This window comes from Astatotilapia calliptera, chromosome 6 (genome assembly GCF_900246225.1).
Source record: "Astatotilapia calliptera chromosome 6, fAstCal1.2, whole genome shotgun sequence".
In the NCBI taxonomy this organism is placed as follows: domain Eukaryota; kingdom Metazoa; phylum Chordata; class Actinopteri; order Cichliformes; family Cichlidae; genus Astatotilapia; species Astatotilapia calliptera.
In genome coordinates, this window is record NC_039307.1 from 15,507,253 (window position 1) to 15,531,915 (window position 24,663).

A 24,663-nucleotide genomic window follows, 5' to 3' on the forward strand; every position below is an offset into this window, starting at 1 on the left:
AAAGGTTCTCTTTGGAACTGATATTTAAAATTACAGTGAAAAGCATTTTTTGAATGACTGCTTCACAATAAAGCAAGGGAAGACGTCTCAGGTGGCCATGAAACTGCTTGTCGATTAATTTTGAACCTCTGAAAATAGGGGTCTGTGTATAAAAATGACTGTAATTTCTAAACAGTTAATGCAAACTTTTTGTATAATCCCTTGAATTAAATCTTGCCGACTTTGACCAACAATCTATGCACATAACACTGTAAATCCCCCGTGGTTGTTATAAGAATCCAAGACTCCAAGTTAAAAAAAACTAAATTTATTTTACACAATCACGGTTATTTACACAATTACATTTGGAACCATATATGATATATAAGAAAATAATGTGCAAAATATATCATGATTTTCAAACTTGTGATTTTACCCAGCAATGCTATTTGACACACATACACACACTTGATTTTTTTTTTTTTTTTTTTTGCCACATACATCGTAACGCATCATTTCCATTTCCTGAGTTTGAGACCTTTGCCCCCCAGACTCACACCTATAGCCACACAACCTTTTTGCATAAACATCTGAAGCAATGATTGTGTCAGATCTCAATCAGCCATACATCTAGAACTCAGAGCATATCATATGATGACTGCATGTCACACGAATGTTTCTACAATTATGACATATACAGTAATTACAATTACACAGTAACATGTTGTACACCTCACACAAAGTTTTTCCTAAAATAAATTGATCAACAATTATGCAGTTTTAGTGCAACTTATCTACTTCATCTAACACAGTGCAGTACGTGGATTGGTCTTAGGGGTAATTTTCACACTTCAGCAGACTGGAGACATTTACTGACCACTGTTTAGCTGTTTGTCACATACATTACAAGGCAGGCAAACTGTAATCTGTCACTTCTGTTTGGTAGACAGTAGCTGTGCGTGCTGTTTTTTTTTTTGTAGTAATATCTGACATTGCACAGTGTTTTAGTTTTTACAGTGTGAGTCTAGAATTCAAAAAAGTTCCCAAACACTAAACCAAAAACTACAGTAAACAGTAGCACCCTATTAACAGCTTACATTATGTAACATGTATATGGATAAAAAGGTATTTGAAAGATTGTGTCAGGACAAAAGCAAGAGGAAGCGACAGCTGTCATCGTACCAGCTTTTCAATAATTTGAATATTTCAGTAGGTGACAGGTCATGTTTGTCAGCATTCTTGTGTGTATACTGTGTGTGTGTGTTTGTGTGTGTGTGTGTGTGTCAAAGAAGCAGAAAACGGTAGTGTCTATGAAGTAGAGCAACTGTTACAAAATCAGATCTGCTCCACTAAGTGATAGCTTTTTGAAGCAAAATTTCCAGATTGCTGAGTTTTTATTATGCCACATGACTGTTGATCCAAATACTCATCAGCTACGTGCTTTTGCTTGTTGCTGAGCTCTCCACTGTCAGAGACAACATTGTACTCTGGAATTATTCCGGCTGGCACAGCAGGATATTCAAAAGGAATGAACACCGTCAGGTTTAATCATAACCTGCAGTAAAAAAAAAAGTTGTCCTGTGACTATAAAAGCAGCCTACAGATTATTTCATTAACTGCAAAAGTTGACACTAGTACTGCCAGTCAATGTGCCAGTCATTTCAGATTGACGGAGTGAAACTCTAGTTTCGGAAGCAGCTCATCATGACTCAGAGGTGATTTCTATTCATTTGCTGGATTAGATGTTTAAAAGAGAGAAAGGTCATTGCCACTGCCACAACTACTAAAAGTGTCTCTGTGGGGTCACTTCATCACATCAGTTGATGATGCCAGCAAATGTATTAATTGGCAGAGGAAGTCCTTTGTTCATGTACTTGCTCAGTCCAGCATCTTTATCCTCTTCCAACTTGTATTTGGACCTCATTGTTTTCTGGACACAGTATCCTGGATCCACACAGGGCGAGACCTCGATGCTAAAACAAAAACATATTTAACATGGAGATCAGTTTGGACTGCGTGGAAGCTAATTAGCTCCCGAACCAACTGCAGCTCTCTTTTACCAACTAGTACTGTTGTAGTTGTTAGCAATGTAGCATCACACATTTTTTCCCTTTACCAATGAGACACCAAGCAAAATACACTGACAATACAACTTAGACTACACTCTTTTACCTCTGCACATTTCTGTAGGTCCTGGAATCATCTCTGTCCAGTATAACAGTGAAAGAACGTCTCTCCAAAGTGCGAATTTTAATGTTGCTGGTTCGAAACTTTGGCGGCTCCTGCAAAATAATGCACTTTGTTAAAAAATATTTGCACACACACATATATAAAAAAAAAAAAAAACACCCAGCACGCCCCTGCGGGCGGTTTATCCTTCAAGCTCGGGTCCTCTACCAGAGGCCTGGGAGCTTGAGGGTCCTGCGCAGTATCTTAGCTGTTCCCAGGACTGCGCTCTTCTGGACAGAGATCTCCGATGTTGTTCCCGGGATCTGCTGGAGCCACTCGCCTAGCTTGGGAGTCACCGCACCTAGTGCTCCGATTACCACGGGGACCACCGTTACCTTCACCCTCCACATCCTCTCGAGCTCTTCTCTGAGCCCTTGGTATTTCTCCAGCTTCTCGTGTTCCTTCTTCCTGATATTGCTGTCATTCGGAACCGCTACATCGATCACTACGGCCGTCTTCTTCTGTTTGTCTACCACCACTATGTCCGGTTGGTTAGCCACCACCATTTTGTCCGTCTGTATCTGGAAGTCCCACAGGATCTTAGCTTGGTCATTCTCCACCACCCTTGGGGGCATCTCCCATTTTGACCTCGGGACTTCCAGGTTATACTCGGCACAGATGTTCCTGTACACTATGCCGGCCACTTGGTTATGGCGTTCCATGTATGCCTTGCCTGCTAGCATCTTGCACCCTGCTGTTATGTGCTGGATTGTTTCTGGGGCATCTTTACACAGCCTGCACCTGGGGTCTTGCCTGGTGTGATAGACCCCAGCCTCTATGGATCTTGTACTCAGAGCTTGTTCTTGTGCTGCCATGATTAGTGCCTCTGTGCTGTCTTTCAGTCCAGCTTTGTCCAGCCACTGGTAGGATTTCTGGATATCAGCCACCTCCTCTATCTGCCGGTGGTACATACCGTGCAGGGGCCTGTCCTTCCATGATGGTTCCTCGTCTCCCTCCTCTTTCTTGGGTTTCTGCTGCCTGAGGTATTCACTGAGCACTCGGTCAGTTGGGGCCATCTTCCCAATGTATTCTTGGATGTTCGTTGTCTCATCCTGGACTGTGGTGCTGACACTCACCAGTCCCCGGCCCCCTTCCTTCCGCTTAGCGTACAGCCTCAGGGTGCTGGACTTGGGGTGAAACCCTCCATGCATGGTCAGGAGCTTTCTTGTCTTTATGTCAGTGGCTTCTATCTCCTCCTTTGGCCAGCTTATTACCCCAGCAGGGTACCTGATCACGGGCAGGGCGTATGTGTTGATGGCCCGGATCTTGTTCTTACCATTCAGCTGACTCCTCAGGACTTGCCTGACCCTCTGCAGGTACTTGGTGGTTGCAGCCTTTCTAGCGGCCTCTTCATGGTTCCCATTTGCCTGCGGGATCCCCAGGTACTTGTAACTGTCCTCTATGTCTGCAATGTTGCCTTCTGGTAGTTCAATCCCCTCAGTTCTGACTACCTTCCCTCTCTTTGTTACCATCCGACTACACTTCTCCAGTCCGAACGACATTCCAATGTCATTGCTGTATAGCCTGGTAGTGTGGATCAGTGAATCGATGTCTCGTTCACTCTTGGCATACAGCTTGATGTCATCCATGTACAGGAGGTGGCTGACAACTGCTCCGTTCCGTAGTCGGTATCCGTAGCCAGTCTTGTTAATGATCTCACTGAGGGGGTTCAGGCCTATGCAGAACAGCAGTGGGGACAGAGCATCTCCTTGGTAGATCCCGCACTTGATGGTAACTTGTGCTATGGGCTTGGAGTTGGCCTCTAGTGTTGTACGCCACATCCCCATTGAGTTCCTGATGAAGGCTCTTAGGGTCCCATTGATCTTGTACAATTCTAGGCATTCCAGTATCCAGCTGTGGGGCATTGAGTCATAGGCCTTCTTGTAATCAATCCAGGCAGTGCACAGGTTGGTCAGTCTGGTCTTGCAGTCTCGGCTGATTGTTCTGTCTACCAGTAGCTGGTGTTTTGCGCCTCTGGTATTCTTGCCAATTCCTTTCTGTGTCCCGCTCATGTATTGACCCATGTGCCTGTTCATCTTAGCCGATATGATGCCTGACAGGAGCTTCCATGTAGTACTGAGGCAGGTTATTGGTCGGTAGTTGGAGGGGACCGGTCCCTTCTTGGGGTCCTTGGGGATCAGGACCGTCCGGCCTTCAGTTAGCCATTCTGGGTGTCTTTCGTTAACTAGCAGCTGGTTCATTTGTGCTGCCAGACGCTCGTGGAGTGCAGTCAGCTTCTTCAGCCAGTAGGCGTGAACCATGTCGGGCCCTGGTGCTGTCCAACTCTTCATACTGGAGACCCTTTCTTGGATATCTGCCACTGTGATGGTTACTGGACCCTGTTCAGGGAGGTCGCTGTGGTCTGCCCTCAGATCCTCTAGCCACTGAGCATTGCCGTTATGGGTTGCATCCTTCTCCCATATGCTCTTCCAGTATTGCTCCGTCTCCAGCCTTGGTGGTGCTGTTCTCTTATTGTTCCCTTGCCACTGAGAGTACACCTTTGCTGGTTCTGTGGAGAACAGCTGGTTTATTCTCCTGCCTTCTATCTCTCTGGTGTACCTCCTCAAGCGGCTGGCCAAGGCTGTGAGTCTTTGCTTGGCAGTTTCCAAGGCCTCAGGTATGGACAGCTTGCTGTATTTCTTATGCACCTTATTTGTCGCACCTTTCTGCAACTCCGTTAGTTGGCTAACCTCCCTCCGTGCTACTTTGATCTTGCCCTCTAGCCTCCTTCTCCATGGAGGGTACTGCCCCTTGTGGCTGTTCAACTTGTAGCCAAGCATCTCACTGATCACTGCTGCCGTATTGTAGATCAGCTTGTTAGTGTCGGTAATCGTGGTTGTAGGTATTGCCCGTAGTGCTGCATTAACATCATCTAGCAGACCTTCTGAGGGTACTTCACGTAATCTTGGTAACCGGCTACGGGGGATCCAGGTTTCAAGCTTGGCCATGATCCTATTTTTCAGGTCAGTTCCTCTCGCACTCAACGATCCTTCTCCTATCGCACTTGGGGCTATGTACCCAATCTCGGGTGGGGGTGATGATATCTCCCCCCTGACCTGGCGTCCTGACTCCTCCTTGCCGTAGCATTTGTGTTGTACCTCGTCAATCTCTAGCTGTGAGAGCAGTCCCTTCTTTCGAATGTTGGAACACTGAACTACTAGTTGTTTCGCCGTCATTGTGGATGTTGGGTATCGAAGAATCCATAGGTCCCTCATCCTATTCATGTAGCCCCTTCCGCCGGGGTTACTTGCGTAGTAGCATTCCAACAACGCCCTGTTTTCGTCCCTCGCCCACCGATGCCTTCTTGTTCCAGTAGCCCACTTTTCGTCAGGGTGCCCTGGTTCCTCAACACCTGACGCGGACCTTGTTGATCCGGGCGACGTCCGAGCCGGCATGCCTTCATATTTATCTGTCTCGCTCATGTCTGCGGTAGGCTTGCTTAGCATAGGGGGTCTAGCCTTAGGACCCTTACTGGATACAGACGCCCCAGGCAGGAATCGAACTTGCGATCCTCTGTTCCAAAGGCGTGTAGTTTAACCACTACGCTATCCAGCTGCTATATATATATATATATATATATATATATATATATATATATATATATATATATATATATATATATATATATATATATATATATATATATATATATATATATATATATATATATATATATATATATATATATATATATATATATATATATATATATATATATATATATATATATATATATATATACATACATATATATGCTTGTGGTATCTGGTCAACTCACCACAGTGTTGTTTTTCGTCTTTACGGAGGTTTCATTTATCATCAGTGTCAGACAGTTTAGATCTACAACATAAAGGATAAGAAAACACAGAACTTAAAAACGTATTGACAAAACTACTGAAAGCATGACTCATTGAGAAAATTCTGCACCTTCTGCTTCATTGGAAGGAATGGCATTGATCCGAGCACCTGTCATCCTGACCGAAATCCCTTCATCGATGTCACGGCCACTTAATGTCACCTGCACTCATACAGAACCACGACACAAACAAGTGAGAATGAGTGGTTAAGCATTCACACAAATGCATCAACACAAGCTACAGAATCAGGAGTGGGAAATTTTTCAGCACATCTTCTGGTAACTGTTAAGAAGTTTGGCTAAACTAGCACTAATAGCAATCCAAGAAAAAAAAAGAAATTTACCTTTCTGTAATTCATTGAGACCATAGCTCCGCATACCTCCCCCGAGCTCTTCCTGTGTTTATCTCCTTGTTGGTTAGAGGAATGTGGTTAAACTTGACTGTGCACAGTTACAGTAAAACATAGAATACTGGGAAAAACACTTCTAAGAACAATTTACCTCTAACTGACGCAGTGATATGCCTGAATTCAGGGAACTCCATGTCCAGATGGGTAAGAAACACTTCCTCCACTGGCTCCTTCGTCATGATGTTGAATGAGATCTAATGGAAATGACACAACGTTTAAAAAATTTGTTTATATTTGAAAAAAGACACTGACAATGCTCACATGCATTGTGTTGAATAAATTTTGTTTTCACTGATGAAAAGAAGAAAAAAAAAAGACCACAAAGAAAATATGTAATGTTACCTTAACAAAGTAGATAGCGAAGTAGACCGGCTGCTGACCAGTACGGACATAATAGGAAATTATATCAGAGATGAAGGGCTCTTTTTGCCTCTCGCTGCTTGCTTGTTGCTATAGAAAACAAAAGACCTGTAAAATTAACCTGACTGCACAATGTTGTAACTGCATAGTCATTTTGATTGCACATCAATCAACTGTATCTGAAATAGATGTCACTAAATAGTCCACGAAAGGCAGGAAATGCAACAGCGCTTGTTAATTTTGGTACTATGCTAAAGCTACTGTTCTTTAAGTTGACAGTTTCAGAGTTTGTGTTTCAGTTTGAACTCTTATGCACCATACGAACCCAAAGCGATGGCATATAAAACTTTATTTTACATATGAATTTAATCTAAGTATGAGGAAAAGAAAGAAGGAAATAGCTTTGCCAGAGTATACTGAGAAGTTTCTGCAACGAAGAAACTTCTTCGTTTTTCAAATGCCAAACTCACATCAAACAATGAACTGTAACAGTAGTTTACATGCATGTATATCACTGTTCATTTTCCAGTTTCAGAAGTCTTCTATTTCCTGTTTGAGTTTACAGAGCAGTGTCAAGAAATCTTTGATATAAGCTTACTTTACTTGTGGTTTCAGTGAAATCAACATATTTATTTTCCTCACAGTATGTTATGCAATGCAATTTCCTGTGCTTTACCTCAAGCACTCCAACACACACTGCCACTGTCTACAGTAATTCTCCACTCTCATTTAGTTATACATTTTAAGTATCTAACAAAACCCTGCTTTTAAATATGTTTTATCGTACCATTTTAGCCAGGTTGGGAATCATTCTACCCAAGCTCTTGATGTTGCAGTTGTACCATGGGTCAACGTTGCTCAAATAGGAACCAAGAGTGCAGGAATCCCCCTTGGATTGTTGGTGGTTTTCCTACAAACAAGGAACATGGAAATGAAACCATAAATACCTTAAATGTGGCTCATTACATCAAAGCACCAATCCACTACTGCAGAGAATAAACTAAACTTTGTGAATATGAAGTTTCACATACTGATCTTCTGGTTAAACAGAAGCCATTCAGTTTTTTTTTATCTTTTGAGGTTTGTTATTTACCAAATAATCAGTGGTGTGCTGAAAAGAGGAAGTTCCCTTACTTTAACTGGGGAGCTGGGACTCTTGGGACTGCAAACAGGGATGTAGTAAAACTGGAGGTCGACTTTCATTGTGAGAAAAAGCCTTCGTGCTTCCCTTTTTCTGCAAAAGCAAACCAGAGATTCATGAGGAGTTTAAAGTGTGTTGAGCATGATTGGATTTTAACATTTAGCCAGATACCTACAATAGAAAAAGTACTCTTGATTCATAGACCAGTAATAAAGTAAACTAAGTAACTGTGAACACAAATTGTAATTCAAGATTTGATGTAACGATTTTCCTCCTACTGTAGCTTCCTATTGCTGTTATGACATCATTTTATTTCATTTTTCAGTTAATGTACCTGCACAACTGTCACACAGTTAAAATATGTTCCCTAAAATAGAAAGAGCGGTCATTGTTATACTACAACAAACACATTTAACATCACACAGAAATACAGTTTGCTTATATCCTCTATTTGAATAATCTGAGCTTCTCATGCTTACTTTAATTTTTCTCTGTAAAAAGACATTCCAGGTACTGTGTACTTAATCTAGTGAGAAAAAACCGCAAACAAACACTGACCAGTAAAGTCATGAGAAAGAAAACCTATGTAGCTACATGTAGATTTAAACCACAAGAGACAGTTCCCAGCTGCATCTGTTTAGACACTGCTAAATTTGCTCTGTTGGTTTCTGTCTCGAAAGTGACTACAGTATAGCGTAATAAAGTAGCAGAAATCATAAATGATGTGTCACAGCTTGCAGTAGCAAACAAATAAAAGCTATATATTTGGCCACATAAGAACCTAGAATACTAAAAGCGCCAAAGCAAAATTGGTCAATGCATCGTCATCAAAAACTGTATTCATTGTGTGATGTGAGTAGTCCCTCACCTGAAGAAGTAATAGGCTTTAGCTAGGCGGCCCAGCACCCTATCAGTCCCCATGATGACTATCCTGGCAGTAAGTTGTCTCTGCTGCTTGGAGAAGGGGTTGTGCATCACACTGCTTCCTGCTCTTCTCTGCAAAGTCATCCCTCTTCTTCCTCCCCTCCCTCCACTTCCTCCCGCTCCTGTGAGGCTTGCCTGGTCCTCCATATTTTCCTGTATCAGCACCATACTGTCTTTTACGCTTGGTTTCATTTTGATGCCTCCGCGCCTCAACAGTTTTGAGTCTTGCTCACTGGAACAAGAAGGTATGAGCATTAAATCATTGTATGAACGCTTCCTACAGTATGCATGCTGTTGATGAGGACCTTTAGGTACAACCATATTTCACATGACTTTGGGGGCAATTTACATGAAATACTGTGGCTCAAAAGCATGCTTTGGAAAACAGACCGGAGTTTTGCACTATGCTACAGTACAAAACCTGCATATTAAACCATGCAAACTACAATGAAACTTGTTATTATGACGAAATAGAAATTATTAGATTTACTTTTTGGATTGTTCCCATGGTCCAGTCATGCTGACGGCATCCAAAGATGGCAGTTGGGACGGCTCAGTGCTGGGCGGCAGGTCCCTTTCAATACCGCTGTCGTTGGACATAATGGAAAAGCGCGTCATGTCACATGGCATCATGTCAATGGGCGATTCACCCAACTCGGGGTCCTCCTGCTCTTCAATGATGGAGAACTGTTCTGACATGGAACTGGATCGAAGCCACTTGGCCAGCTCTCGCCCTGTCAACAGTTTGAACATTTGTTATGCACATGCAATACAGATAATGTTACTCATATGGAGTCATATAGACTCATATACACTGAGCTACAGTATGTGAGTCCTTTCAATAAATGTCACATCTGGTCTTACCGCATTACTTACTGACAGTTGTCATACTTTTGTCTACACAATCACATGACTACTTCAGATGCTGCTTTAAGTCACATCTTCAACAAACTAGTTTCCCAATTATGTGTGAATCTTTCAGTAGGAGTCCTTAGTTGTGCTCAGAGAGGTATTCTCTATTGTGCCAGACTGCAGTGTACACATTTAGTTTTAATTTAAAAATCATTTTAAATTTCAATAAACGTACACTCGCTTCAGCTATAGTCACTCTGAGGGCTCCACTGATTCAGTTCAATATGGGCTTAAATTATGTTGTTGCATTAAGTGTGTTAATCTCTGATAAGTGAAATCAATGTTAATTAATGTTCAGTGTCAGACTGACTCTTGTAGTTTGACTTTACTGGTTTCAGGTATATTAAAAAGTGTTATTTGGTAACTGAATGAAATCATATCTGCACTAACTATTTAAAAAAGCTTCTCTTTCTCAATAAGCTTTGATTTGGACTGAATTTTTAACTATTACTGTTGCGAGAAAGGACAAAAGGTAGATTTGTGGAACAAAACCAAACTTGGCATCATGTTTCTAGTATCAAACAAGGAAGCAATTCAGCAAAGATATAAAAACATATTTTTTCCCCTTAAGTCAGATGATGGATTTTTTATTTTTGGTGTATCACCCAAGTCTCGGCCTAATTCATCTCAGCTTGCAACAACATCCTCTAGAGTCCCGCCAGCATTAAGAGACACTCACAAATATCCAGATCCGCTGTCCACAGGTGGAAGCTCATCTCTGGGTTAGGAAGAGGGCAGTCACATAGTGGTCCACCAGACAATGGTTCTGCAACACACACAGCGGAAAGCAGAGAGAGGAAGAGACCAAAACTGTCACAATGAATATTAAAAAAAGCACTCGCTAACTCTACAACTTCCTCTGTGTAAACACCCCTGTCTATCCTTCAGTGTTCCAGCTGTGATGAAGCCAGGGCAGATTCATCAGATAAACCGATGTGATAACAGCAGGGAAAAGAGTGTCATGAAAATGTATACCTGGAAATACTAATAATACATACAGCTGACTTTACACATTGGCCATGGGGGAAACAGCTAAACAGAAGGTCGTGTTTGATCTTAGCAACAGGCGATGAATCCAGGCCACATTGTTATATAAAACATGTCCATCAGAGATAATGCTTGAAAAATACACTGACTGGTTTACAGTTCACAGCTTGGTTAGACTGAGATTTGGCCCTTTTAATGTTGAGATGCTTTGGACACACCAAATGAAGAACTTCTGTCATACAGTTTGCAACGACATAATTTCTACACTCGTTCATTTTTGTTGATTATCCTGCTATAATTACAACCCAACAAAGCCCTAGAAACTTGCAAAGGTCTATTTTTCCCAACCACAATAATTTTTGAAATGTGACACTGCAGGCATTTTTGATCTGAATGTAAAGAGTACTCACAGATTACTTTAGTAAAAAAAAAAACAAGAGCCTTAGCATTTCAATACTCCCCTGACTGCAAGCTGAAAAAGCCCTGAATGCCCAACAGGTCAGCAGATTCCAAGCTTAAGATGGTTAAATAAGGGTAGTTAGGACTATAAAGACTATAAATTATACATGTGCACCTTCTTTCTACTTCATGGAGACTGTAATGACTATTTTTATCAATTAATATCAAGAGAGCAGGTACACCAGATGTTATCACTTCTTGATTTTTCATTTTCCATTTGGCTTCTGCCTCTTGATGTGACTGTGGTTCTTGAACTTCTTTCACTTTCTTTCATGTCTACCTAAACCTGTAAGTTCATGTATGACTCAGACAGACGAACCTTGGCCAACAGAAATGTGGTCTGGCACAGCTCTGCATTTGCTTTTCAGAGAAATCCTACCTGAGTCTGCATTGGCAAGAATCTCGTTGTACAGCTGGAGAAGACGGCTCCTCAGCACTCCCCCCTCCCCTCTGACGCCCTCCTCCAAGCTCTGCTCTAGCGACGCCAACACTTCCTGAAAATATGGCTCAACTTCTTGCCCCATGTCCTGTTGCAAAACAGACAAACAACTGGCTGAACACACACGCTCTCGGGAAAATAAACATATACAGATGATGTATTCATAGCAAAGAGGTGAGAGGTCATAAATGTGCGTATGCCTGCCCCTGTGTGTGTTCTGCTGAGGTGCTATCTTAGGACCGGTGCCAGGAGACATTTCCACCATGCAGCTCAGAAACAACACCCCGTTATTCATGATGTTTGGTATGACTCTACACAATTTTATATCCAGCTGTTATATAAGAGCTCCTTCTTGCCACCAACAGAAACATGATTCAAGCATGTCACTTGAACTAGGTCAGGCGCATGATTGCTTTGTGCACCCTTCATCATTGACTTGAGCCTCCCCACAAGTGTAATACATATTCACGTCTTGTCCTTAGCGGGCGACCAGCGGCGGTGGTCTGCCGCGCAATTCACGTGATAATAAAAAATACAGAATATCCTCTTCGTATGACTTAGTATTATTAAAAATAAATAATTAAATGGCTTTCTACAGAACCTGTTAAACTCAGCAGTGCTTCCTCAATGCTTTCGCTAGATCGTCATCTTTTCTGCAGTATGTTTACCCAAACATCCGATCTTACTTCCACCAATCACTGACTAATTTCAACTGTAATTCTCAGAAAATTTATTCTGCATGAGTGGGGAGAGGGACCAGGATGTGTTCACACTATGTGAGTCACATTTGTCCTAGATGGTGAAGTTCAAATGAAACAGTGACTTCTATACCAGGTCTAATTAAAAACAAACAAACAAACAAACAAGTGAGGCATATAGAAAATGTCCACATTTAACTTTACACTGCTACAAAACATAACTCCAATAATAAGAACAAGTGTACTGACCTTGAGGGCTTGAGCGAGTTTTGGCCCATGGCAATGCTCATCTCCTAAAGCAGCCTGTATAGAGTGTTGTACCACACTGCGCATGTGATCTAGAGGATTTAGAAATTGACCTGAAGATGTAGCTGATACCTCAAAATCCCCCGACACAACTGTTACCAAGGACTCAGAGAAGACCTCTGGTTCAGCTAAAACAAAAACCCTGCAGATATAAAAAAAAGACTTAAAGACTGAACAAAGAAGACAGCTGAGGAAATGTAAATATCCAGTTCTAAAAGGGTTTAACTCAATCAATAAGTACATTATTTAGAGTTAACTCACCTCTCTTGGAAGGGATAATGCACGGTTTTTAATCTCTGCTCAGCTATGACCATCCTCTGGTACATTAGACCTGTAGATTAAAGCAGCATTAAATGGTACTATATGGTTGCAATAATCATAAAAGAGACAGGTATAAATGTCCGTTGATCTTAAGTCCAATGGAAGTGAGTTCCACAATCTTAAAAGCACAATCTCTTTTGACCCTGATCTGCCTCAGCAGCTGTTTAAACATGTTGTTCTAACATATACAAGCTTCTTACCCCATATTTTAAATTCAATCACTATGTCAAGGTCAGAAATAATACCTGGAATGAAGCGTTCAGTTTTTATCTGTCTTGTGTAGCTAAGGCCCACAGTGCAATAGGGGTGAGGAAACGTCAGCAGCCTCTTACAGAAGTCGTAAACCCGCTTGTAGAGTTCATCTGGAATATATGCTGTCTGGAATGTCACCATTAAGGACACACACACACACACACACACACACACACACACACACACACACACACACACACACACACACACACACAAGGTTTACAATACAAGTAGAAGTCACAACTACAACTTTGCGTTTATGCTTATGAATGATAATTTTCTCAGTGTTGTTAAGTCAATTTGTTCTAGGAATTAAAACACAAAATTCTCAAAATTCTTCTATTAGGTGCTACGGACATTACCATAGTGAAACACACTACTTTACATGCTTTAAAAGCAATGCGTGGTTTTATTTTATTTTTGCAGTCCAGTAAACCACTTTATAAATATTGAAAAGAATAACCACACATATATCAATTAAATGTATTTAGCTAGCTATATTCACGTTAACAAAACCAAGCCTAGAATGCAAACAAACAACAAGAAATAAGTGAATTAACAGAAACAAACAGCTCTTGTGTACCTTTTCACAGAGTACTAATGCGGCAGACAAACCATACCTGGAAAATGGCATACATCAGTGTGTGGAGCAATGGGATGATGCATTTGCGAGAGTCCCATCTCTCCGCCTGCAGAGATAACACATCATATGACAGGGTGCACATATTTCAATAAAATAATCCAATTTCAGTTTCTATGAATCCCAGATAACTGCAGTTTCCTTTGTGTGAAAAGGGAAGCATTTTTTTTTCAAAACCTCCAGTGTTTGCTGTCAGCATTTGTTGGTTTATGGTGATGTTTTCCTTTAAAATTGTAATTTAAGAGTGTCAATGGTAGTGCTTCAGAGACTTAGAGATCAAGTACCTTTTCCAGCTCCTTTATCAGTAACCACACCAGAGACAAGCTACTTGCAGGATTCTTTTGAACCTTCTTATGAAGCGTCCATCTCAGCATCCCTGCACACACATGCACAAACACACACATGCACGCATGAGCTTTTAACACAGAAAACTAAACACACTCACCAAAGGTGTCAAATTTTTCTCCATACCAGTGCAAATCCAAAAGATGTTGATGACTACCAACAGAATGAGTCATAGTTTTGCTGACATGGCTAAACATTCCACACAGTGCTTACTACTAATACTTACTGGCTTCACTAAATATCTACTCTGAGTGGAAAAGTTTACAAAAAGGAACAGACTTGGTCACAGTAAAAATAATCACATGATGTGGCTCATAGGCAATCTTATACATGAGAACGGACTCAGCTGTAAACACAGACAAACACTATCACATCTTTTACATCTGATATTATTTTGGATAAGGCGATTGAGATTTTTTTCTGGTTTGTTTTTACCTTTGTTGAAACAGTCAGATTGCTGCAGCTGGTCGGTTTCTCTGGGCAGCACAGCCTGGATGCTCCGGTAGAGCTCTGGCTCTGGAACTGTAGGGGAGCCGTCAGCTGATAATAAAAGTTGAGACACTGGGAGTTTAAGTCTGAAAGATTCTGTTTTAAATTTGCATAACTGAGCTTTGTGTATAGTTATTTGAGTGGGTGATCTGTACCTGTAGGCTCCATACTACACATGTTTTTTGAGCTATCCCATAGGGCCATGTTGGTCAGGTCTCACACACATCATGTGTCCATCAGCTGTAGACAGGAAATAGACATGGAAAGTGAGCGTCACTTATGTTCTGTCATGTCTGCGTACAAACACTAAGTGGACAGACGGCCTTTCACTCTGCCTGTCTAAGGGCAGAGTGAAAGGCTTGTTTTAATACCAGCACTGTATGTGTTTTCAGACAGTGACAATACATCTCTATTTCAATGTATCTTCAGAAGAGACATGTTTTGCATTTGTGTATGGTAAGTGTTCAAAGTCTACCTACGTGAACACCTACACACTCACACACCTCACACCACATACTGAAGGTTAACAGATAAAATAATTAGAACTGGTTCCACACGAACAACCTAAAAGCATTAAAAGTGTCTATAATTAATACAGCCTACTTCCCGTGCTTAAGTTACTTTGTAGAAAGTCCCACACAGGTTTATGAGTCATCTGTAAATCTCCCGTAATACAAATTCATTGTGATATTTGCCCAAGACTGAGAACTAACCACCCATTGTGGCCATGGTTAGTTTAGTTTCAGATCCTTTATGTTCATGATAAATGGTATATGAGATCAGGAAGACACCCTGTTTTTCAAGGAACTGTTGCAGTTATGGAGACAGCTTGTTATAAATATTTGCTCTCTTCACTACTCAGAAAAATGCTGAATAAAATAACTGCAGCAGAGAAGGAGCAAAAGACGGGAGCATAACATACCAAGACTCACAGAAATAAAAATATGACAACTAAGTGTTTTCACTTAGAATCTATAGTAGATATCCTCTTAGTATCTAACAAATAAAAACAAAATCTCAAAAGCTATATTCTTAGTTTCATACACGATGGCACTATAACCAAAAAGCATCCAAATCCATTTCTAACACACAAAGTAAAATAGAGATAATATAACATAAACTTACCCTGTTCCATATAGGGACAGGCAAATATATCGCCCAAGTCTGCTATATTCACGCACTACACAGGCTGTACTGACATGTAAGTCACAGGAGTCAAAGAGACTGAAAGCGAGTGAGACCGTGAATCACACGCAAGTGAGGACAGCGATTCATTTCTGAATGTATTTCCTTTTGTATGAGGCTAAGAGTTGTGGGCACGAGCTCAGTTACTTTTGGTTACGAAGAAGGGAGGTGTGTGGAGGGGTGTGTGGGTACGTGTGCGTGTGCGTGTGTGTGTGTGTGTGTGTGTGTGTGTGGGGGGGGGGGGGGGTGTCTGTGCAGGTTTCTGAAATGAACGTATTTGGATTTGTTTCTATTTTTAGACTTCTTACTCATACCTTGGTTTCTGGCGTTTATAAACTTTTACACCTGCCACTTATTCTTCCATCTCTAAGTTTACCCATTTGACCTTTTTCCTCCCTTTCTCTCTAACACACACACACACACACACACACACACACACACACACACACACACACACACACACACACACACACACACACACACACACACTGATTCAGGTCATTCAACTGAATGGGTCTGTACAATGAAAGGACTTAGTATGATGGATTTAGCCCTGATCCCTCTAAGAAAAGCAGCGTGTTCAAAAACAGTGTTAACAGCGCTGCCTCAGCAGTTCAACGCTGCCTGCTTGACCACAAGTTTCCGGTTGCCTCTACCATGATCACTCTCTTTCTCACTGTCTTTCATTCCCCCTTCTCTCTCTCACTCATTTTTTCTCTTCATAGATCTTCAGCTGTGCAGCTGGCCCCTTTAATACACAGGAGGGCTCAAGATATTATCTTCATTTTTGTGTTTCTCTAAGGTATAAACAAATGCAGACACAAAACTAGCCATGCATGCACATAAACATGCATCGCAAATGCATACATTGGCTCTCACTGACACACGGTTGCAAGTGTAGACTCTATGTTGGCTTTTTCAAGTGAAACCATTAATGCAGTACAGGAGCTGACACATACGTAGCACTTCCTTTCTGTCAAATGAGTGGGCAGACAATGCTCTATATTTAGAGAGAGAGAGAGAAGAGAAAGAGAGAAGTAACTTCAACTCAGAAATAACTTAAAAATAGATGTACCCTATCATTGAGAGCATTTCTAAATATGCAGTTTGGAAATCCCAGTCTGCAATAAATGCACTGCAAAAGGTGAGACGGTGGACTTCTAACTGCGTTACATTGAAATGAAAAAAATGTTCATGATCAAGGCATCGAACTTTAAGTCGTCTTATGTAGTCCTACCAATATCCATTACAATATCCATATATGGTATGTAAATAAATATAAAAGGTTTGTTTACACCTCCTAAAAAAACACACTTGTTATTTGGACGTTCAGGTTTCTTCCAAACTATTTTGTATCAAGTGTTCGTTTGCAATCCTCATGCAGCAATATGTCATGTTTTTGACAAAAATATATATGCACAAAAATAATACAATGCTAAAATTTACAACTGCAGACATACACCAGCAAATACCCAATGTTTATTTAAAATGCATAAAATCACAAGATTAAGTCAAGTTAAATTTACCTAACACACATATGATCGTGTGATTTATTACACTCATACTTTTTAGCTGAAACAGAAACAAAGACAGGTAATAAACAAGTAACTACATGCACAAATACTATTCCACTGTAACAACTCACACACATATTGTGCCATCGACTTACCACTACCATGGTGCACCTTACAACAAAAAAGCCCTTTTTTCATTTAAGTAGATCACGTGATTATTTGGTAGAGATGACCACATTCCTACTGTTTGCATAGCTGCTCTGACATTTTCATAGTCTGAAACTTTCATGTATTTAAATTCAGGACTGCCTGTGAATATAGGTAAGTTTGAGTTTATTGTTCTAGTGTTGCAAGTTTTGAAGTTTGGGGTTCATGCTTTAATTTCTTTACTATTCCAATAGCATCTTCTTCTGACAAAGTTGATTCTTTGATTTAGGAATGAATGAGAATTTCTTTATTAATAAAACCAAAAGCTTTGAAATAAACTTAATTACATTTAATTTGAATTTAATTAGATTTAATTAAATTAAAGAGTTCCCAAAGATAAAAAAGGTATGCCTTCAGTCTCGATTTGCAAACACTGATGCATAAATCTGATGCCTGAGGTGACTTGTTACAACGGCAGCAAAAGCATGACTCCCTTTTGATAACTGTAATGACTTGTTGTTTTGCAATCCTATATCTAGGATGGTAACTAGTTTTCTCAATTTTTGCTTTATTTTTTTTACTTTATTTCTCTTGACTAACTTCATTGTTTTTAACTGTGTCTCATTCCCATTCATTTTCTCATTACCAAAGCCCAAGGTGTATAAACAGTCCGGTTTTCAGCTTAGTTCCAACTTCACATGTTGTACTTCCTGTGTTTTTGCTGCGTTGTTCTGGATATATTATCACCATGTCCACAATAAAGCACATTCTGGCCCTGCCAATTTCACTGAAACCTTACAAATAACCCAAACAGTTAATAATTTAAAAAAAAAAAAAAAAAAAAAAAAAGTAGGTCAATATAGAGGTCCCATCCTGTCACTTACCTTTTGGCCTCATGCCAGTGACACAAATTTCCCCATGAGTGTTGACAATTTACGGTTAATGCCATTCAGTTCCTGATTACATTACAGTACACAACTGTCTACACCTTTCTTGTACAAGCAGTCATTGGCAAGCGTTGCAGTGGTCAGCTGAAGCCTCGGACGGTGCTACCTAACAGAAAACAGGAGCGCTCATTTCCGTTGAGGCACACTGCAGACATCTCAGAAAACAGGAAGGGCCTGACAGCACTGTGTGGAAGTGTGCTCATAGAGCAAGAGAAAGGTGGTGTTTAGATGCATGCAGGGGAGGTGAGGCTATATGTGTGTCTGCTTGATTGGAAATCCCCAACCTAGGATAGCTTAGGGTCTTTTGACAGACACAGGTTTAATCGTCTCTCACATCAGAGTTGGACAGAGTGCAACAGTACATATCTGCACAATTTTACCCACAAGTAGACAACAAGTAATACCTGAAAAACAAGTGTGGAGTGACACCTTTTGGACTCGTTCACATAAATATTAATGCGTGTGGTACAGTGAGTTATCACTTACAGTAAAAAGCATAAACAAGTTCCTTGACTTCTTTTTTCTTTTCAGGAAAAAAAAGACATAGTGTAAAGTCCCACTGAAGTCAATTAAGAAAAATAAAGTAAAACCCAAAGCAAAAATTGAGAAAACTAGTTATCAGAATAACACAGGAAATGGACAACAATACAACCCAGAATAGACACTGATTGTCTGTTACTTTGTTCTACGTGTGAATTACTTCACATTGAGCAACAAAACAGTCCCTCTCTTCAATAACCAACAGTTTGTCATCTGTGATTACAACAAAGCAAAGGTAACTGAACACTGCTATAATTTTTCAGACACACACCTGCACAAGCGAAAGCTGCAAAGATATTTCAAAAACAGACATGTAATCTTGCATGAGCAACAAGGGATATCAATCAAATTGATTTCCTGCATCAACATAATGGACAATATGCGGAAGTCCTTTTGGGTGCTTGAATGTGCACATGTTTGTGTGTAAACTTGCCCAACAAGGAATTATCTCCTCCTTAGGGGAGATACAAATATTTGCAACAAAACTTTTAGGTTTTTAGTTTCAGATCGGAGGATCTGGTTAAGTTAAGTTAAAGGTTTACATGCACCAGATATGCCTCTTAGTGTAGTATGCTAGATCCATCAGGCAACAGGAAGCTGGACAAAACAAGACAGAGAGAAGTTTCCCTTAAAGGTCTGCATGTGAGAGTTTGTGTGTGTGTGTCTGGTAAGGCCTTGCCTGTAAGAAGTGGGTCATTTGGACCACTAGGGTTCATGTGAGGATGTGGCGTTTAGCTTAAATTAGGTAACACGCAAGAACAAGAGTTTTGCAAAAAATTGTATTTTTAACCCAAATGACGATGAAAGCTAACACTTACTTGTGTGTAGTCACCCATGAACAAATACATCATGCCACGCACAAAGCACTTAAAACATAACTTGTACTGGCTGATATACACAAATTCAGTATTTGCAAACTAGGAACTTTTTGTGCAAAACCCTTAAGGCTACAAGTTTAGCTACACACATTCATAACACTGACTACAGTGCTTTTTTCTGCTTTTCCTCAAACATTGCTATGAAAGTGAAACTCATCTGAAATATTATTGTTACATTTGTTACATAAGTATTTTGGAACAGTGTTCGCATTCAGTCATACATCTAAATTCATTCAGCTCAATGATCGACAGCTCTGAACACAGACAGCATTGTAAGAACAGTACAGCTGTGACCTCAGACAGAAGACCTGAGGATAACCGGAGCACTGTAGAGAAGTATGAATGATTTATGTTTTTGGTCTTAATGAATAGTAAGCTATTTTTATAGACAGCTAAATCAGCTATTCAATCTTCACATGCAGTTCTGCCATGCTTGTTTGTAAAGACATCTTTAGAAAGAAGCAGCGAATAGGTTTCACATATTTTGTTTGCTTATATAGCCACAAATCAGCTGATTCCCTTACATGGCAACCAAGAAAATAGTCTGGCTGGGTTTCCTAATACTTTACAGTACTGTCCGTCAAACAGATGAGATGGTATCCCTGCTATCAGTCTATCTGTTTAATCAAGTGCAATGTCTCTCATACACACATGGCTAAAGACTGATTGAAATGTAATAAGAAAATTAATTTTATTCATTGACTGACATAAATGTTTGAGGTATGTGTTAGCAGTGCCCTTATTGAAAGTATATAGCCTATAGGGACTTTAACTCACATTCATGTTTTGATATATATTTTTTCAATTCAAGTAGTTGTTCTTGCAGTAGTCAGTAATATTACTGCAAAGGTCTCAACAACAAACATTGTTCGTTTGCTGCCCAAGATCACCAGTCTAACCACATATCAGATCTTATTCAGCCACAGTGGGCAAAAATGGGCGACAGTGAATCACAGCTGTAAACTTTGAAAAAGTAAAAAATCTTTTGGGGTAAAGTGACCCGCTGCTACCGCCACAGGATGTGCCAAGTGCGTCACATAAAGAAAAACAGCAGCACAAATAGATCTTCACACATGTGGCTACGATGGAGCCACTACTTTCCAAGGAACCCACAGTTGCAGAACTGTGCCAAGAAGTATTGCCATTTATTTTTATGTCCCTTAAAACAAACAAAAGGGTAGTGTCTCAAAGTGAGGCCAGTCTGCGGCCGTCTGTATTTTGGCATCTGCTATACGTGGAACTAAGTGTGTTTTATAATCACTTTCTGCAAGGTTGTGTTTTTGAATTTGTGTTTGGGAAAATTCAGCGGTTGTGTGGGCTAACACTGGTCCAAAGCTGTATCTGAAAACTATAAAGTGACAAAAAAAAACTTTAGAAGTTTCAAAACAGAGCTTTCTCAGTAAAGTTCGCTATCTGAAAATTTACTCTATGAAAAAAAACAAGCCGTCATCGCACGCTTGTAGTGCAAAGTGGCACCCTAAAACGCAATGTTTTGTCCAAAAGCGTAACTGGTAGAGATAGTTCACTCACGATAAGGAAAGCCACAAATGCTCAAACGTGTGAAGCTGTTCTTACGAAAGCAGCTGCCATTTTGACCAACTTGTTTTGATTCATTTTAAAGTAAAGTAAAGATTAGGATTTATTTTATTTCCTATTTTCTCTCATATATCTCATATCTCTTATATATCTTTTATTTTTCCAACCTGCTTTAAAAATACACTTTTGTTAATATGTTTATTCAGTTTTCTCAATTTTCTTGTTTATATAACGAGTGATATAGAGTGCACTGTGGTTTGTAGGATGGTATACAACATATGGAAAATACATTAGTTCAAGTAACTGGTAGTGGGAAGTCACGCCGTCTGACTATGCTGCAAATTCTTAAATAAGCCGTAGAAGTTAACACAGCCTGAAGATATGTTGGAGGATGTTCTTCCAACTAAATTTAACAGCAGCTATTAAAAGGTTTATTAAGTTGTTTGTGACCCACAACACCTGAAACTACCCAAGTCCTTCCTGCCATGTCTTTAGGTTATGTGTCAAACCAACATTGCTGAGCCAAATTTGGCAAACAGCAAGCCAAATGTATTATATATTTAATTTATTGTATTTTATAATATATTTGTTCCAGAAGAGAGTTCTACATTGTCAAACATTTTTTGTTATTTATTCATTTTACTTTTGCTCCCCACATCACAAAGCTATGACATCACAACATGATCGATCAGTTTCAGTGTTGATCCTGGACCAACAATAATTATGATGATGCAGGAACAATCTTGACCCATCTTGACACAATTAAGACATTTTCTGTAGCCCGTAGCCACAAACTAAAGTATTTCCTTGAGCACTTTTTTTCCTCCTAAGAATTTTCTTCTCTGTCTTCAGCATTCCAACCAAACACTTCCCAGCAGAACACAAATGTAATGCATTGTCTCTAGCGCTATCAGTGCTCTCATGCGGGCCAGCATTCTCATCTGTTGGTTTTTGATCTACTAAACAAAATTAGAGATTATTTTAGAGATTATTGTTAGGATGCCTTTAAGATACATTTCCCAAAATTCTCCCAAATGTTGCCCTTAAGTGGTTGACATTTAAGAACTAAGAATCCTTTGTGGAGAAACGCCACTACATCAGCACATGACACTGACCCTGTTTTTGTTTCATGGCTTACAGCATGAGCATTATGTAGTTAATTATGTAATTAATTGTTTATTATTGTTATTTTGAACACATTAATAATTGATTACACAATAAGCATATTGGGTATAGTATATAATTAATGATTATTATTATCCTTATTAATAGAACTTATATAGGCAAGTTCTATTAAAGTCTATATTTAATAATTAATCATCCTTAAATTAAATAGGTAAGTTCTGTTCCACTGCTGACACGAGACAGTTTAAATGCGGTCCTGTGTCTCATGGTGCACCTGTTCTGGTCATCCTCTCAACACTCCAGAACATGTTTCTTGGCTGCATTATCTCACTGCAGGCATTTGACTCACCCCAGAAACTGTTTATGAGTGACCGCAGCATTGATAAGGTTATCTTTATAATGAACGAAGTGCAACTAATTTTCCTTATTCTGTGTATTTATATTATGATCATTTGTTGTTCATTCCCGCTATTGCAAGATACTCATGAGTTCCCCTTGAACACCGTCCAAACCAAAACCGCGTCAATGAGGTAATAGCCTAAATATTTTAAGCAGTGAAGTCACCCATCCTTCATCTGTCAGTGAAAAACCTCACCCAGTAGCTGACATCAGTAGTCTGATTTTAAGTAACATTACATTTCTTTTTGCTTCACTAGATATTGTTGCACATTTGCTTAACCAGTGATCACGATTCACAGACAGCCTAAAAAGAGACAATCATCCATTTTCCCCCCTCAAAATAGCTGCTGATTCACTACCCACAAATGACCATCTGCTTTCTTCAACTACAACTAACCATCATTCCACTTAACCCCAAAGTGGTGCCAGGAAGCTCAGATCTAAAACAAGGAAGCTGGAGGAAATGCCGGCTTACTTTTAGACTCAAACAGACACAACAGAGAGCCGGGGCTTCAATCAGATCAGGCACTGTTATCAAAATCTTGCTAATCTTGAAATAAACCGCCGCCCCCCTGTCTTCCCGTGTCACAAGCCAGGATGTGGGGAGGTTTTTGAACAGGCTAGCTTGCACGTAAGAGACTATTCAGAAAATATAGTCGGAATAAAAAAACAACAACACACAGCGCGAGAGAGACCAGGCACTGCAGCTGTCATGAGCAACAGCTACAGAATTTCTTGTCAAATATTTCTGCCTGGAGCTCTACTTTAAAACCACTGACATATCTTATCTCCATATATCACAGTAAGTGTATACTGCTGACAAAATCGTGTACCAGTGTACAAACACAAACAATGTTAAGAAAGAAAGAAAGAAAGAAAGAAAGAAAGAAAGAAAGAAAGAAAGAAAGAAAGAAAGAAAGAAAGAAAGAAAGAAAGAAAGAAAGCCAACATAAACAAAAAAGCATATCTCAAACTTAGCGGCCAATCTCTGAAGTAAAACAACAGCATAAACAATAAAAATACGCAGGCCATTTACAGTTTAACCTTAAACTGAATGCACAACTGCATGCAAATTATTTTTCATCACTTTCAGTATGTTAGCTACAATTTAACAGTCGTCGACACCAACTTTTGCGCGAGTGAGCAGCGGGTTAAGTAAACTAAAAATGTCAGCAGTTGGTGAAACGAAGATATTCTAGCTTTTAGGGAAACTTACCTAAAGTTGAGCTAATGCAGGAAGCTTCATTCGCTCTTCTTAAATTACTGTACTATTTCTGCGTCTCTGTCGCTTCACTCCAGTCATCTGTCTGACAGCAGAACAATCTGCTGACCACGCCCACTGCCCGGAAACCAATCAGAGCGCTTAACCAGAAATGATCATCTAAGCACGAGCCTTCGATAGATGACTAGATAGATGTCACAGATCATAATTGGTGTTTGTGGCAGTAAAGCCATTTTAAACTGTTTAATGCTGGTTTTACATGCATGTCTCTATATAAAGATATATGTGTGAAGGTGCATATCTTTACTTACAGATGACCGCACGGGTGTCGCTGCATTTCAGAGGGTATTCATTTTTACCTCAGACGTGGCATGCAGTATAATATGAAACACTTACAGTTTCAGAGCAGTCCGACGTTGCTCT

At 40.0% G+C, this 24,663-nt stretch overlaps 1 protein-coding gene across 2 annotated transcripts; it reads right to left on the bottom strand.

The window, feature by feature from the left end:
- Nucleotides 1-451: 451 nt before the first annotated feature.
- On the bottom strand, nt 452-24,336 carry pik3r6 (phosphoinositide-3-kinase regulatory subunit 6). 2 transcript variants are annotated; one of them, XM_026170532.1, is made up of 21 exons: nt 24,235-24,336; nt 14,903-14,987; nt 14,694-14,798; nt 14,198-14,289; nt 13,894-13,962; nt 13,267-13,399; nt 12,962-13,031; nt 12,644-12,842; nt 11,637-11,784; nt 10,491-10,577; nt 9,390-9,633; nt 8,844-9,131; nt 7,969-8,068; nt 7,622-7,744; nt 6,817-6,924; nt 6,566-6,668; nt 6,409-6,473; nt 6,136-6,226; nt 5,987-6,048; nt 2,152-2,261; nt 452-1,952 (listed from the first exon to the last, which is right to left on the bottom strand). In XM_026170532.1, the coding sequence occupies exons 2-21, from the start codon at nt 14,949-14,951 to the stop codon at nt 1,796-1,798; spliced, it is 2,403 nt and encodes an 800-aa protein (XP_026026317.1). In that variant the 5' UTR covers nt 14,952-14,987; nt 24,235-24,336; the 3' UTR covers nt 452-1,795. The 2 variants fall into 2 exon arrangements, with proteins under 2 accessions (XP_026026317.1, XP_026026318.1); XM_026170533.1 differs by lacking the exon at nt 24,235-24,336 and adding an exon at nt 15,873-15,994.
- Between the last annotated feature and the right edge of the window lie 327 nt (nt 24,337-24,663).